At 25.6% G+C, this 16,887-nt stretch overlaps 1 protein-coding gene across 4 annotated transcripts in view; it reads right to left on the bottom strand.

Moving 5' to 3' along the window:
* The window catches only part of LOC117182616 (disintegrin and metalloproteinase domain-containing protein 33), a 362,482-nt gene extending 357,217 nt beyond the window's left edge, over window positions 1-5,265 (bottom strand). For all 4 annotated transcript variants that reach the window (XM_033375720.1, XM_033375725.1, XM_033375731.1 and 1 more), the window contains exon 1: window positions 4,786-5,265. In XM_033375720.1, coding sequence (XP_033231611.1) covers window positions 4,786-4,870 — 85 coding nt within the window. In that variant the 5' untranslated portion in view covers window positions 4,871-5,265. The remainder of the gene's footprint in view (window positions 1-4,785) is intronic.
* Window positions 5,266-16,887: the final 11,622 nt, after the last annotated feature.

Below are 16,887 nucleotides of genomic sequence, written 5' to 3'. Positions count from 1 at the left end.
ATTTGAACGTTTTAAAGGCACTAAGTGTTTACCGCTTTTGATTTTCAAACTGATTAACTAAATTTATGTTTAAAATATCTCTATTCCAATAATACAATTTTTTAAAAGTTCCTAATTTTGGGAAATGAGTATCTACATTTTGACTTCAAAATCATATTAATATATTTTTTTAATTTTTATAATATTAGTTTAAAAGGTAATTAATAAATCAAATTTTTATAAAAATATAAGTCACCACTTATTTTAATTTTTAATAAAAATAATTGTTTATTGATTTTTATCTTCTAAACTGATTAACAAATTACAGACTGCCTAATTTTTGTGATAATAATAAGTAAGATAAAGAATAAATTTATATTGTTGTCAATTAGGTAACATAAATTGATTATTTACTTTAAGATTATGTATTTAAATATTCGCTTTTGTTGGTATACAAAAACATTATTTTTTATTTTTAATACGTCCATTAGAATTATATAATTTTTTTTTAAGTTCGTGATATTGTGAAATGAGTATCTGAACTCAGTTTTCAAAATTATACGTACATACGTTTAAATTTTGTCGAAAATCAGTACGAAAGCTTATTTATAATTTAAATTTTCAGAAATAAAATGTCAACTTTAAACAAAATATAAAGTAAACATTATTTGAATGTTTTAATGAAAGTAATTGCTTAATGCTTTTTATGTTGTTAACGGAATAATTAATTATTAACCAGCTCTGTCAAATCTTAAATTTCCTAGAGAAACTTATTACTAAATTGAAATTTCAAGAATGAATGTTAAATTGTAAACAAAATATTTCAGTGTTCAATAACACTGAAAAAATAAATATATCAATAGACTACTTGAAAAAAAAGCTTTTTCGAAAACCAGTATGATTTATAGACCATCCAATTGAAGTAACGACACTCAAAGTGTTCTTTTCTTTGAAAATCGTGTGTCGAGTTTTAGTTTAGATAGGGGATGAGGGTTAAAAATGGATTTGAAAAAGGTTGGGCTTGGACAGTTGGCTTAGAAGGGTCTGATAGGGTGGTGAAAGGACCTTTGAAAAATTCTTTTAAACTGCTAAAATGAAAGTAAGAAAGAATATAAAATCCAATTATTAAAAAATTCATGGCGTTATTTTCTATTAATTCTTAAAACTACCTCGAAAAAATTTGAAGCAATTTGTAACTATTGTTGTCGCGAAACCCGTGCTCGTGATTTGATGAAGCTGTCGGTCCTTTTTCGCGTTTACATTAAAAAGTCTACCAAATTCAGTTTTATGAGAAATGTAAGGTTATCTAAATAAAATATTCAATAATAATATTAATAGTAATAATTCAAACATCGCATTAAAAAAAATAATATTTTTTAAGATTTCTAAAAGAAGAAGCTTTTTGTTCGAACTCTTAAATGTTTTATTTTTAAGTTTTTATTTTTAAAAATATTTTTTAAGACAATTTTTTAAATTGCGTGATCACCGAGATTTATACAAAAATTCGAGTAATATTAAGACGTTTAGAAGTTTCAAAAAGGCTAAAATTCAATTTGAAAGTTTTAAAAAATTTATAGTTTCTAATATTTGGAAATAATAATTTTGCAGCTTTTTAAGGACTTTGAAAGGTTTCACGATAATAAAAAATACTGCTTAAAATCCATAGGATAATATGAACTGATTTTTTTATTTTGAAATTTTTTTTAAAAACACATTTAAAGACTGAAATATTTTTAAAAATTTTCCAAAGTTGTCAAAACAGAATCTGGAACGTTTGAAGGCAATTTTTCTATTTTTCCAAATTTTGAGGAAGATTTAAATAATTTCAAAAGATGTTTGGAAGGTTTAATGTCTTGCAAATGATTAAAAATAATTTGAGATTTGAAAAGATTAAAAAAAAAAACTCAAAACGGAATATGAATTTTTAAAGATTTTGAAAAAATTTCGAAACTTGTTAAGAAGTTTGAAAGGCTTCAGAAAAAAAAACTTTTCTCAAGATTTCTGAGACATTTTTTTATTTAAAAATGTTAATTTTTAAAGAAACTTTAAAAATATTTTTGAACAGTTCAAAATATTTCTATTAATTAAAAAAAAGAAGATTAAAGAGTTTTTTTACACAAAATTCCACAATTTTAGGCATAAATCCTGTAAAAATCATTAAATTATATTTCTGTAATCTTAAAAACAAGTGAAAAAATAAGCTTAAAAAAGAAATATTTATTCAAAAATTTTATTTTGTATTGAAAATCAATCTAATCTTTCTTGGTCGAGGATTCAACCACTTTGTTACAAATTCATTGTTTATTATTATTTATTCATTGTTTACAGGTTCATAATTTTGGTTGAAAATGATTATTTTTGTGTTCAAAAAATTGAACTGTTTGGTCAAGAATTCGTGGTTTTTTTTAACATTTACTCTTTTTTGGTAAAAGTGCAATTGGTACAAGTTAATTTTTTTTTTTGGTTGAGAATTTAGTTATTTTGTTACAAACTGGTTTTTTTTAGACATTATTTAAACTAACTTTTAAATATTTTAATTTCAATCTCTTTTGGTTTAAATATAATTTGTGTTATCTCCATCAGATATATTGACAATTCAATAATAATAATAATAATAATAAATAGTTTAAATCACGAAAATTAAATATTTGAGCATATTAGCGATTAAATATTTTCATTTTTGTACATTGTAAAAACTAGAAAAGGTTCAGCTCAACAAATTTTGATAATAATTTTTAGAGGCTAAAGACATTTTTTTAATTTCAAGTTGATATCTAAAAGAACAAAATAAAATTTTATTATCACATTTGTAGTTAAAATTATTTTTGTTCAACCAAGAAAAAGTGAATTTTCAACAAAATAGTTAAATTTTTAACTAAACTGAAGAATCTTTGAAAAAGATTTAATTTTCAACAAAAAGAAAGATTTTTCAATCAATAAAGAAAAAGATTTTTATGAAAAATCTGGAGTTTTTAAGTAATAAAGACGAATTTTCAACTTTAAAAGATCAATTATCTAGCTAGAATGAAATAGCTACATTGTAAGGAAACCAAAATGTAACCTCCAAAAAGCAGAAATTTTTAACAAACATTTTTTTAATTTTTAAGCAAAGGAATTAATTTCTAATTCAGATTATGCATATTCAACCAAAAAAATAAATAAATTTTTAATCCAATAGTTGCATTGTCAACCCTGGAGATGAATTTTTTATAAAAAAAGATAAATTTTCAACAAAATAAATAAATTTTTGACAAAAAATAGAATAGTTTAATTTTAAGTTACAGAAATAAGTTTATAACCAGAAAAAATAAATTTTATACGAAATAATTAAATCTTAAACTAAACAGATGAATTTTCGACCAAAAAGGTCAAATTTCTACCGAAAAGAAAGTTTTAGGAAACATCGAATAGTTACGTTTTTAGTTTGGAAAATTAATTTTCATTTTAAAAAAGTTAATTTTCAACCAATGAAACAAAAGTTTCAACCAAAAAGATTAAAATTTTATTAAAAAGGAATAATTTTTAACAAAATACAGGAATTTCCAACCAAATATTTTAATTTTTAACGGAATTTTCGACTAAAGAGGATACATTTTTAGCTAAAAATAAAACAGATTGATTTTCATTTAAATAAATGAGTTTTCAAGCAAATAAATTTATTTTAAAACGAAATTGTTACATTTTCAACGGAGCAACAGAATTTTCTACGAAAAAGATTAAGTGTCTTTAAAAAAATAAAGTTGAACAAAAAATCGAATAGTTAGATTTTTAGCTTAAAAAATGTATGTTTAATATAAAAAAGTGTTTAATCAAAGAAATGAAAGTTAACCAAAAAAATTAATACAGATTGCAAGTAGGTGAATTTTCAACTGAAGATGACAGATGTTACACCAAACATGAAATAGTAAAATTTTCATTAAAAAAAGAAAAAAATGTTAACAAAAGTGTTACATTTTTAAGAAGAAAAAAATATATTTTTCAACAAAAATGATTTTTTAAACAAATAGTTGAGTGTGTAACTTAAAAGCAAAATAGCCTAATAGTTCAATAAAAAAACAGATTTTCAATTTAAAAATAATTTTGAAAAAATAGTAAATAACAAAGTTTTTTCCACTAAACTGATTTTTCAGACAAATAGTTCAGTCTTCAACTAAATATTTAAATAGTTGAATAAATAAAAAAGTTCAATTTTCAGTTCACCAAAAATCTTTTATAAAAAATAGTTAATTTTGAAAAAAAATGTCAACCAAACATGGAATAGTTCAATTTTCTTTTAAAAAAATTATTACGAAAAATGTTAAAGAATAGTTAAATTAAAAAAAAAAAAGTTCCACTTTCAACTGAGAAGTTGAATTTCAAACCATAAAATGGTTCTCAGTCGCTATTCACGATTAGCGAAAATTTCGGAAATTTAATCAAATAGGTTAGAAGAAATTAGAATAAAAATCCTGGGACCAAAGTCCAATTTAGAGGCTGATTCGAGCCAAAACTGATTTAAATATCCCGAAATTCCAAAGTTTCAGTATTGACAAAAAATCTAAAATTTGCACTAGAACTAGCAAAAATTAACGGTTTTTGCTAAGTTTTCGTTTTCAAAAGAATTATTTAAATGTAAATAATGCAATGAAAATATAGAAAAATTGTTTAATTTAATTAAAATTTATTTTTGTATATACGTTCATAAATCATACAAGATTTTCTGAAAAATCCACAAAAAATGTTAATAAACAAACCGAGTTTTTTTTTTAACGGATAATTAGACAATGTTCTGCTGAAAATAAAAAAACGAGAGGTAAATATTGTTACCTCGCTTGGACGTGCTGTCGGCGCTGCTAATAAATCCAGGTACAGCTATCACGAGAACAAAGAGTCCACAATGTACCCAAAACATCTTTACGTCTTAACAACATTGTTTAATTCCATATTACATGACGCTCTAAAAACACTCGGATGACGGTGCTTCTTCTCGTGTCACGCATAATCAGTACTACCTGACCACCTTAAGAATCATCAGCTCTCCCTCTCTCTCGTTTATCTAAAATTCAGATAGGATTTCTCTATTCCGAAAAGTTTGAGTCCAATAAAACTACGATTATCCGGGTCCCGTAGAAGGATGGGCCAAGGCAGGGCCAGGATCGGCAGAGTCGACGGAAGTTGGTCCACGTACACGCGGTTAAACCGGAAAGTCGCGGAAACCGAGGCACACTGCGCGGTGCTGAGCGTTAGAATAGAGGGTTCGACCAGAGTGTGGACCGCCGAATCGCCGATAATCACGCTTCGGCTGCCATCTTCTTCCTCCGGTGGAAGTCGGGAGTATGAAAATATTTGCAGCCCCTCTACCCGCGCTACTGGCGAGCTAGGACCCACCTCTCTTATCGATTCCTGCGCCACTTCCCGTCATTCCTGTCGAATCAATAACCGCTCCTTGCACCACGGAGCGCGGAGATCAACGGAGATGCGAAAATCAAGCCGCGCCGCGCAGCAGCGGCGCATCGGGTGCAGCTTCCAGAATCCGGAGAGGATCCGCCGCGCCGCTGAGTGAGTGCAGTCTCACCGGCCGAGTCGGTGAGTGGTGCGGCGTCGCCAGTTTGCGAGTGGAGGGGATAGGTTAGAGAGAGCGTGGTGGCGAGGAGCGAGGTTCTCACTCAGCGCGCTCTCTCCTCTACGCTGCGCTCCTCGCGCCTTTCCGCGGCCGGTGAAACAGCGCTGCAAAGCTACCTCGCTTCTTACTTTTTCTTCTTCTTCTACTCGACAGTATAGCACTCTCTACTATACGCTCCAGCATGACGCGTGACGAGCCCCACAACACTCACAACGAGGACGCTCCTGGCTGGAAGAAGGGGGTTCCGGCTTTCCACCTGTTCGGGTACCGAGCCACACGCTACAGACAGTCTAGAGCGATTTTACGACCACCAGAACGAGCTGTTAACGATTTTATCGGTCAGGACGTTTTTCTACCGGTCAGAATAACGTTTTAAACCCAGTTTCAAACTGATTTATGCATTCCAAATCGATTTTTGGCAGTTGAGCACGCTTGCTTTTAAATGCCTTTTTGCCTTTTTCTTCCTCTTTATCGTACTTGCGTAACGAATTGAGTGACCACCTGTTCCATTTTTAGTTCTTAAGTTCTCATCATTTTCAGACTGTGGGAAATTAGAGTGGTCCAAAAATAAATATTTTTTTTCGAATTTCTATGCATTTCGTCCAAAATTTTTTTCGAACCCACACAAAAATAAATCCAAGTTTTGGAATATTTAGAGATGGCTTAAGCTCTCTGAAGTTTAAACACGTATTTCCTATTAGAACAAAATACGTGTTTGTACATTTTATTCAGTACTGTCAATATTAGCTTAATCGAATTGAAAATCAGCTTTCCTCTTTAAAATTAGCCATGGAATACGAATTGAATATTATTTTTTTAATAACACTCCCATAAGTCTGGTTTGTAGGTTCCCAAAAGCTAAATAAAATTAAAATTGTTTCTAATACATAAATACTACTTCTTACTAATAATTAGATGTTTAAACAAATTTTTTAAACAATCTATAATTCTTTTTGGCTATTTTCCTTTTATAATAGGGATACGAAGTTCCACTTTTTCAAAAATGTTCTACTTTTTTATCCATTTTTTAATTAGAGTGAGGTAACAGTTTATTGATGTTAACAAAAATAATTTTTAAAACAATTTATTATTATTTTTGATAATATTCTCTTTGCAAAAAGCTAGAAAATGCGTGTTTTTTTTTGTCGTAATTTTCAACGTTTTGTCCACTTTTTACTTGATGTGAGTATATTCCATTCAATTTAAGAATAATTGCTTTGAAAGAATTATTATTTCTTACAGCTATCTTCTATAATAATACTAGATAGTTGCGGTTTTTTATGAAAATTTTTACTTTTTCTCTCTTCTTCAATTTAAGTAAAGTAATAATTAATTGAAGTTAGCAAAAATAATTGCTTAAAATATGTATTATTGTCAATTTTTCACTTTACTTGACACGCTGCTAAAATAAATTTAGCAAAAATAATTGTTTAAGCAAAATTATTATTGTTTATAACTATATTTATCGATATCAATGCCAGATAGTTCCGGTTGTTTCTGAAATTTTCAATTTTTTTCTACTTTTCACTTAGCGAAGTAATAATTAATGCGAGTTAATGGAAAAGTTGCTTAAATAATTTATTATTTTTCATTGCTATCTTTTTCTATATTATTACGAAATCCGCTTGTTTTCTTTCTAAAATTATAAACTTTTTATCTCCTTTTTAATTAGAGTGAGGTAATAATTAATTCCAGCTAACAAAAATAATTGTTTAAACAATTTATTATTATTTTCAATAATATTCTCGTTGTTTAATGCTAAAATGCTGCAATTTCTTACAAAATTTTCAACTTTATGTCCACTTTTCACTCAGAGAGAGATAATTTATAATGGTATTTATTAAACTTAATTATTTTATCACATTATTATTGTTTATAACTATTTTCTATTTGGTAATGCTAGGAAGCTTCGGTTTTTTTAGGAAATATTTTACTTTTTGTCCACTTTTTAGTCATTGAGGAAATTATTAATGTAACTTAACAAATGTAATTGCTTAAACCATTTATTATTATTTATCACAATATTCTCTTAAAATAATGCTGAAAAGATGCAGTTTTTAAAAAAGTTTTCCAAGTTTTGTCCACTTTTTAATTAGAATAAGGTAATAATTAATTTAAGTTAACAAACATAATTGTTTAAATAAACAATTTATATTTGTTTATAGATATTTTCTCTAAGAATAGAGTTAGAAAGTCGCGAGTTTTTCCGAATTTTCCAACTTGTTTCCAACTTTTCAGCTAGAAGGAGGCAATGATTAATGTAATTCACCATAAACAACTGTTTTAACCAGTTCTTACTATTTTTAACAATATTCGCTTAGAATTATGCTAGAAAGATGCAGCTTTTTCTTAAATTTCCACTTTTTGTCCTATTTTCAATTAGGGTGAAGTGATATTTAATCATTGTTAACATTAATTGTTAGTTACATAATTTATTATTATTGTTAATAATATTCACTTTAAATAATGCTGAATTTTTTTTTAATTTTCAACTTTTTTGCACTTTTTACCTGGGGTAAATTAATATTCAATTCAATTTCGTGAAAATAATTGTTTAAACAAAATGTTATTGTTTATAGCTATCTTCTGTATTAATAATAGAAAATTGCGGTTTTTACTAATATTTTTTAAATATTTGGCTTTTTTTCACCGTGATTGACGTAATACTTAATTAAATGTAGCAAGCATAATTGTTTAAACAATTTATTGAAGCTTATAAATATCTTTATCTATATTAATGCCAGATCGTTGCTGTTTTTTCTGAAATTTTTTATTTTCCTCTACTTATCGTATGTTAGCTGATAAATAAAGCAAGATAGCAAAAAAATTTTTTTGATTATTTATTATTGTTTATAACTATCTTATTCTATATTATTGCTAAATAGTTGCGGTTGGTTTTTTGCGAAATTATCAACCTTTTGTCCACTTTTTATTGAGAGTGGATTAATAATTTATTCACATTAACATACATAATTGTTTGAATAATTTATCATTATTGTTAATAATATTTTGTTTGCTAGTTGATAGAAAGTTGCAAATTTTTCTGACATTTTTAGCTACTTCTTTATTTATTACTTGGATTGACTCAATTATTAGTAGAATTTATCAAAACTAATTATTTAAACAAATTATTATTGTTCATAACTATCTTCTGCTATAGTAATGCTAGAAAATTGGAGTTTTTTCTGAAATTTTCAACTTTTTGTCAAGTTTACGCCCAGTCATGTAGGTATTAATGCAAGTCAACAAACATAATTGCTTCAACAATCTATCATTGTTTAAAACCATCTTCTCTTATAATAATGCTAGAAAGTTTCGGTTTTTTGTTAATTTTTAACTTTTTGTCCAGTTTATACTAATGAAATAATTATTAATGCAAGTAAACAAACAAATTTGCTTGAACAATTTATCATTGTTTATAACTTTTTTTCCTATAGTAATGCTAGAAAGTACCTGGTTTTTCTAAAATTGTAACCCATGACTTTTTATTTAGAAACAAATAATAAATATTAACATTATGTTAAACAAAAAGGCTATCAGTAACTACTTTACGGAAAATTTGTATTTAATATGATCAGTATAGAAAATTTGGAAGAATATTTCAAATATCTGTTTTATGTCAGAAAATTGTGTTGACAAATAAGAACAAGATCGTTTAAAAAATGATTTCCTCCATTTTTATTTATTATTTGTTTATAAATAAAAAGCAAGCGCAAAGTTAAAAGATTATTTTTAAACTGCAACATTTTGGCTCTTACGTAAGAGAATATGGTTTTAAACATAATACATTTTTAAAACAACCATGTTCATTAACTTTCATTATTTATTATTCTACTGAGTAAAAATTAAAAGCTAAATATTTCAGAAGAAATCGCCTCTATTTAGAATCAATAAAGAAGAAGATAGTTATAAATGATAATAGTTTGTTTAAATAATTATTTGGCTTAATTGAATGATATATTAACTCACTTCAAGTGAAAAGTAGACAAATAGTTGAAAATGTCAGAACAAACCAAAAATTTTTACTATTATCCAAATTGGATATCATCAGCAATAATAAAAAAGTGTTTGAAAAATTACTTATTTGTCATTTCAATTAATTATTCACCTAACTGTAATTGAAAATTGGACAAAAAGTTAAAAAATTAAGGAAAAAACGCGCATTTTAGCATTATTAGAGAAAATATTATTATAAATAGTAATAAAATGTTTAAACGATTATTTCAGTTAATATAAATTACCTATTGCTTTACTATAATTAAAAATTGAATAAAAAAGTGGAAAATTAAAAAAAAACGGCGACTTCATATCCCTATTATAAAAGTAAAATGGCTAAAAACAATAATAATGAATAAATATTTCATGTATTAGAAACAATTTTTGTTTCAAAAGACTGAAACAAAATCATAATTAGGGCCAAAAACTCGCAAAACCCATTGTTTCACTTATGGGGTTTTTTTGAGACCCTAAAAAACAGATTAATGGGAATGACATTAAAAAATCCATATTTTATTCGGATTGTATAGGTCATTGTTAATAAAAGTGCTGATTTTTAACTCTATTGAAATAATATTGACGATTCTAAATAAAATATACAAACACGTATTTTTTCTTATGGAAAATACGCTTTATCTTTTTTTTCTTTTCAAAAAAAAACTTTAAAAAAGAGTGGTCACTAGTGACCACTCTTCAAATCTGTATTTGTAAAATCTTTCAAATCTCTTCAAAATCTTCTCAATACTCAAAATCTTTTTAGATTTTTTGAAATTTTGGTGCAATTTTTAAATCTTTTAAAACCTTAATTTTCTTAAAGTCTCTAGACATCCTTTGATGTCTTTGAAAATCGTTTGAAATCTTCAAAATCACTTGAAATCTTCTGAAATGTCTTGAAATATCTAAAAATCCTTTGAAATCTTTGAAATTCTTTTAAAATCTCCCAAATCTTTAAAAATTTGTTTGATCTCTTTTGAAATCTCTTAAAATATTTCGAAATCTTCTGAAATATCCAAAATCTCCTGATCTTCGCAATGTTTTTTAAATCTTTAGAAATGCTGTGAGGTCTTTGAAAATCTTCTGAAATAATAAAAGAAAATTAAATCTGTTGAATTTTCCCGAAATCTTTGGTTTTAAAATTTCTGGAAATCATTCAAATCTCTTGAAATTTTCATAATTTTATTGAAATCTCTATACATTTTTTTAAAGCTTTGGAAATTTCTTAAATAATTTGAGGTTTGTTGAAATACTTTAAAAAATGTAATCTTTTGAAATTTGTATGAAAACTTTCGAAATCTTTTAAATGTACCTTAAGTTTATTAAAATCTCTAGAAATCCATTGGAATCTGTGAAAATCATTTGAAATCTCGAAAATCACTTGAAATCTTCAGAATTTTCTTAAAATCTGTTGAAACTATTAAAACTTTTAAAGTGTTTTAAAAATCTCTTAATTTTCTCAAAATCTCTAGAAACACTTTGAGATCTTTAAAAATCTTTTGAAATATCGAACATCAATGGAAATACCTTGAATTTTCTAGAAATCTCTAGAAATCCTTTTAAATTTTGGAATTATTTTTCAAATCTTACAAATATATTCGTAATTTTTAAAGTAGTATAAAATCGGTATTTCTCCTTTGAAATCTTTAAAAATCTTTTGAAATATTTCACAATCATTTGAAATTCTTTAAAAAAAAATTTAAATTTCTATAAATTCTTTGAAATTATTGAAAATCTTTTGAAATGTTAAAAATTACTTTAAATCTTCTGAATTTGATTGAAATCTCTCAAAATCCTTTACAATCTTTTGAAATCTCCAAAATCTTTAAAAATGTATTGAAAAGTCCGTAATCTCTAAATCTTTTGAATTTTCTTGAAATTTTCAGAAATGCATTGAGATCTTTGAAAATCTCTTGAAATTTTCTAAAATTTCTTGAAATCTTTATGAATCCTTTGAAATAATTTAATATATTTTGAAATAAGCAAAATTACTTGAAATGTTCTAAATTTTCTTTGAATCTCTGAAAATCCTTCAAAATCTCTGAAATTCTTTTAAAATCTCCCAAGTCTTTTAAAACACTTGAAATATTTTAATATTTGCTTGATCTCATTTGAAATCTCTTGAAATATTTATAAATCTTCTAAAATATACGAAATATCCTGATCTTCTGAATTTTCTTTAACCCTTTAGAAAAGCTTGAGGTATTTGGAAATCTTCTTAAATAATCAAAAAAAATTTTAATCTGTTGTATTGTCCAGAAATCTGTGGCTTTAAAGTTTCTAGAAATTTTTTTAATCTCTTAACATATTCTTAATTTTCTTGAAATCTCTATGAATTCTTTGGCATTTTTGCAAGTAATTTAAAACCTCCGAAATCTTTTGAAACCTTCGAAATTTTCTTAAAATCTTTTGAAATTTAAAAAAAAAATTTTTAATGCCTTAACTTTCTTCAAATATTTATAAATCCTTTGAAATCTTTAAAAATCTTTTGAAATATCTAAAATCATATGGAATCCTTCAAATTTGCTTGAAATCTCTAAAAATTCTTTAAAATCATTGAAAATCTTTTAAAATATCAAAAATTACTGGAAATATACTGAAATTTCTTTATATCTTTAACAATCCTTTTAAATCTTCTAAAATCTCCAAAATCTTTTGAAATATCTGAAATCTTTAATCTTCTAACTTTTCTTGAAAATTTTAGAAATGTTTCGAGATCTTTGGAAATCTTTTGAAATACTCTGGAATTTTTGAAATCTCTGTAAAATCTTTTAAATCTTTAAAAATCTTTCGAAATGCTGAAAGTTTTGGAAATCTTTTGAAATTTTTTTGAAATCTTTTGAAATCTCTTGAAATCGTCCAAATTAGTTTTTGAAAAATTCTTTAAAAAAATCGTAGCTGAATGTTCAAACAAATAATTAAATTTGCAACTAAAAATATAATATTTGGAAGAAAGAGACAATAAATATAAATCCCTGGCCAATTTTTCAATTTCTCTGATGATTCCAATTCAAAGACTTTTAACATTTTGAATCTATAATCTTTTATAAATGGAATGAACAATTTTTAATTAAAATTTAAAGATATATATTCATTGTAATTAAAAATTATTGAAAGGATCTCTTATCGAAATTTTCTGACTTTAACGAGATTTTTTTTAAATTTCTGACTTTTCCCTTTTATTTGTTTTATAACCAAATTAATTAGAAAAAAAAACCTTTTTTCAGAAATCAACGTTTTTTAATTTCTTTTGGCAAAACTTATAACTTAAAAAGTATATTAATTAATTAGTATATTGGTATATTATTAATTATTATATGAAGTAAAATTTGATAAAATTTCTGGGAAAATATGGTTTAGGAAATAAAAGTTAGTATACAAAATTATTTAAAATATCCCACGATTCTTTAACGATAAGTACTGTCATTATTTTAAAGCTTTCTAGTAATTAGTTTGCTCGAACAAAAGTAACCGTACCTAAATCCTCAATATTCTTTTATTTTATTTTCATGAATGAACACTCCAAACTGAGAATTTGATGAGGCGATGTCTTTTACTTGAGAAAATTAAGAAAGATTTTTCAAGATTTTAGATACGTCAAATTAAAATTTAAAACAAAATATGAATTATAAACTAAATATATTAACTCTAATTTTAAGTAAAATAGTAATTTCCAGCGAAAAATTTAACACTCAATTGATATTTTAACCAAAAAATGTTTTAGATTTTAATAGACACCAGTTGATTTCATCAAAAAAATGAAAAATGGTCAATATAATAAAAAAAAAACATTTCCAATCAGTTGCATTTAAAAAAAAAATTATTTAATAATATTCATGAAGGACGAATTTAAAAGATTTTAGATATGTCAAATTAAAATGAAAAGTAATTATTTCTATAATTGTACCATCGTTCAGTAAAACAGAGAGGCCAGCAATTTTTATGTGATCAGTTTACCATCGATCGGTACCATAGGGAATAATTTTATCAACTCTTGGTAAAACAGAAGATCAGTAATTTTCAGTTTATGTACCATGCTAAGTCGGTAAAACAATGTGGTTGGTCATGGAGATCTCTGCCTAACTAGAATTATAAGGTTTTGTTTGACACTAAATTTTCATCGATCGGTAAAACAGTTTATTACAATCGTTTGGTAAAACTGGATGGTCAGTAATTTTTATGTCACCATTTTACCAGCGGTCAGTAGGGCAGAAAGTCCCTTTTCCATTAGTCGGTATAACAGAAAGATCGGTCATTATTTTGGATAATCATTTGACCCTCGAACAGTAAGGTAGAAAGCAATTTCACCATCAGTCGGTAAAACAGGAATTTTTTATATTATTATTTGACCATCGATCGGTAAGGTAAAAAGCAATTTTACCATTAGTTGGTAATACAAGAAGGCCAGTAACTTACCACCATTTTATCATCGTTCATCAAAAAATTAAAAATTGTGCAATCAAATGTTCAATTCTACCAAAAAAGATTAATTCTTATCCAGTTGCGTTTGTAAAAAAAATTCATTTTGTTCATGAAAGACGAATTTTGAAGATTTCAGATACGTCAAATACAACAAAAAATAATTTCCATAAAAATATTTTCATTTTTATCTGAATCCAAAATGCTAAACTTTCAACCAATTGCATTTTAAACAAAAACATTAAATTTTTATTCTTTAAATCCAAAATTATTGATCAAGAAAAAAAGTCAATTTTAAAGAAAATAATTGAATTTTTAACTAAATACATTAATCTCCTAAAAATACGAATTTTGAACGAAATAGTTACATTTTCAACCAAAAAGAAAAAATTTTCAACCAAGATGATAAATCTTCAACAGAAGAAATTAATTAAAAACGTTTAGTTCAACTTTTCACCAAATGGTAGAATTTTTAAACAAAAAAGATGCATTAAAAGAATAGTTGATATTTCCGAGAAAAAATATTTTTATTTTGATTCAAAAATTTTCATTTGAATTTTCATTTGAAATTAATAAATTCTTAGCGTAAAATGTATTACTTAATTCATATTGCAAGCAACAATTATTTGAGTTTTTAGCTCAAAACATTTGAATTCGTCCACAAACGAAATCTATATTTTATTTCAAATTTTTTTAACTTTTGAAGTTTGAAATAATTTTAAAAAATTTTTAATTTCTACATATAATTAAAATTTTATTTAAACGTTTTTAAGTTTTTTTATATTAATTTTAAAAAATAGATAATTATTTTAAAAACTCGGAAGAAGATTTTATCATTAAATTTTTATTGAATTCTCGTAGTCTGAAAAAAATGGTGCTTTACGGAATATTTCGGATACACGGTCGCATTTTGATATATATCCAATTTTCTACTTTTGGTAAGAGAAACCCAGCCCATAAATCCAAACTTTTTGGCTCGATTCCACTTTGCACGCCTTTAATTTTTGTCAGCAAAATAAGAATATAATAAATAAAGTTTTTCATTAAAAGCTTACTTTTTCAAGAAAATATATAATAGGTAAAATATTTTCGGCTTTAAGAAATGTAATTGAAAATTAACGAAAAATTTTCAAATTTGCAAAATTCTACGGTTTTAAGTCATAAATATATAATAAGGGTTTAATATTATAAAAAATGCTCGTTTTTTTCTCTTCTCGTTATTGTAATAGATTATGAGAATTTTGAGACAAAAACAAATCAAAAATAGTTCAAAAAATGTTTGAAAAAACATTATTTCTAATTGTTTTAATTCTCAACACAATATACCAAACTGTAACCAAAAAGTAAAATTTTCAATCAAAAAGTTAGTTTTGAAACAAACAGAATTTTTCAACCAAATATTTTAATTTTCAGTATAAAAAATAATTATTTCACAATAAAAATATAATAATTTTCAATAAAATACAATTTTTAAACAAAAAAATTTATGTTTGATCACAAAAGACCCGAAAATGTAAATTTTCAACAAAAAACTTAATCCTAAACCAAGCAGCTGAATTTGCAACCAAATAGTTCAATTTTCAGTTAAAAAATTAATCTTTTACAAAAAAAAACTAATTTTGAACAAAGTTCCATTTTAAACCAAAAAAATGTATTTTCTACGAAAAGAGACGAATTTCCAAATAAAATACATACATTTTCAACCAAGAGGATCAGGTTTCTATAAAAAAGACGAATTTTTAACAAAATTTCAACTAAAACGATCAATAATTTATAACCAAAAATAAAATAGTTCAATCTTCAGTTAAAAAATGAATTTTCAACCTAAATAAAACTAAACTTTTAGAAAGTAGTTAAATATTCAACTGAATAATTTAGGACCAAATGCTTTAATTTTCTATGAAATTGTTGAAGTATCTATTAAATAAATAATTTAAAGGCAAAAAATTAATTAAATGTAATTAAAAAGAGATGAATTTTCAACTAAAATTATGAATCTTCGGCCAACAAAATTAAATTTTTGTAAGTGTAAATAAATTTTCTAAAAGAAAATTAACAAAATACAACAATTTGTAAGATATCTCTTATATCCTAACTCTTAACACTCGTAACTCCTATCACGCCAACTCCTAAGAATCCTAACTCTCCTCATATTCCTAACTCCTAAAATCTCGTACTCCAGATAATTTTAACACTCCTATCACGCCTAACTCCTAAGTCCTAACTCCTAACACTACTAACACCCCCAACTCCTAACAATCCTAAAGCTCATATCTTCTAACATTCCCAATTCCTTACGCTCTCAAATCGTAACAGGCCTAATTTCTAGCTTTTAATACTGCTAACTCCCAACACTCCTAACTTCTAACATGATTAACTCCTGAAATCGTTAATCCTAATACTCCTAACTTTTACTGATCCTTGCACTTATAACTCCTAACTCTTAATGCTTCTAACTCCCGGAATTCCTAAATCCTGACACCCCTAACTCCTAACAATCATAACACTTATACCTTCTAAGACTCTTAAAATGCCGAACACTAATAACTCCTAACACTACTAACTCTCCCAACAGTAAAGCAATTAATCCTTCACAAAAAGAATTCTCAGCCGTGTTGAATTTTTAACCAAACAAATTTATTTTCTATAAAAAGACGAAGATTAAAAACAATACCTTACAATTTCAAACAAATAGGTTAATTTTCGACCAAGAATAATAATTTTCTACCAACAAAACGAGTCTTAAATCAAATAAATCATTTTGGAACCAAATAGTTGAATTTTCAACTAAAAAAGATACTTTTTCATGAAAATAGAAGAGTTACATTTACAGTTGAATAAAAATAATTTTCAACCAAACAGGTGAATTAACAACGAAAAATTAATTGTAGAATTTT

Source organism: Belonocnema kinseyi, chromosome 1, assembly GCF_010883055.1.
Source record: "Belonocnema kinseyi isolate 2016_QV_RU_SX_M_011 chromosome 1, B_treatae_v1, whole genome shotgun sequence".
Classification (NCBI taxonomy): Eukaryota; Metazoa; Arthropoda; class Insecta; order Hymenoptera; family Cynipidae; genus Belonocnema; species Belonocnema kinseyi.
The sequence above is the reverse complement of the archived record's forward strand: the minus strand, read 5'-3'. Positions and strand labels throughout refer to the sequence as shown.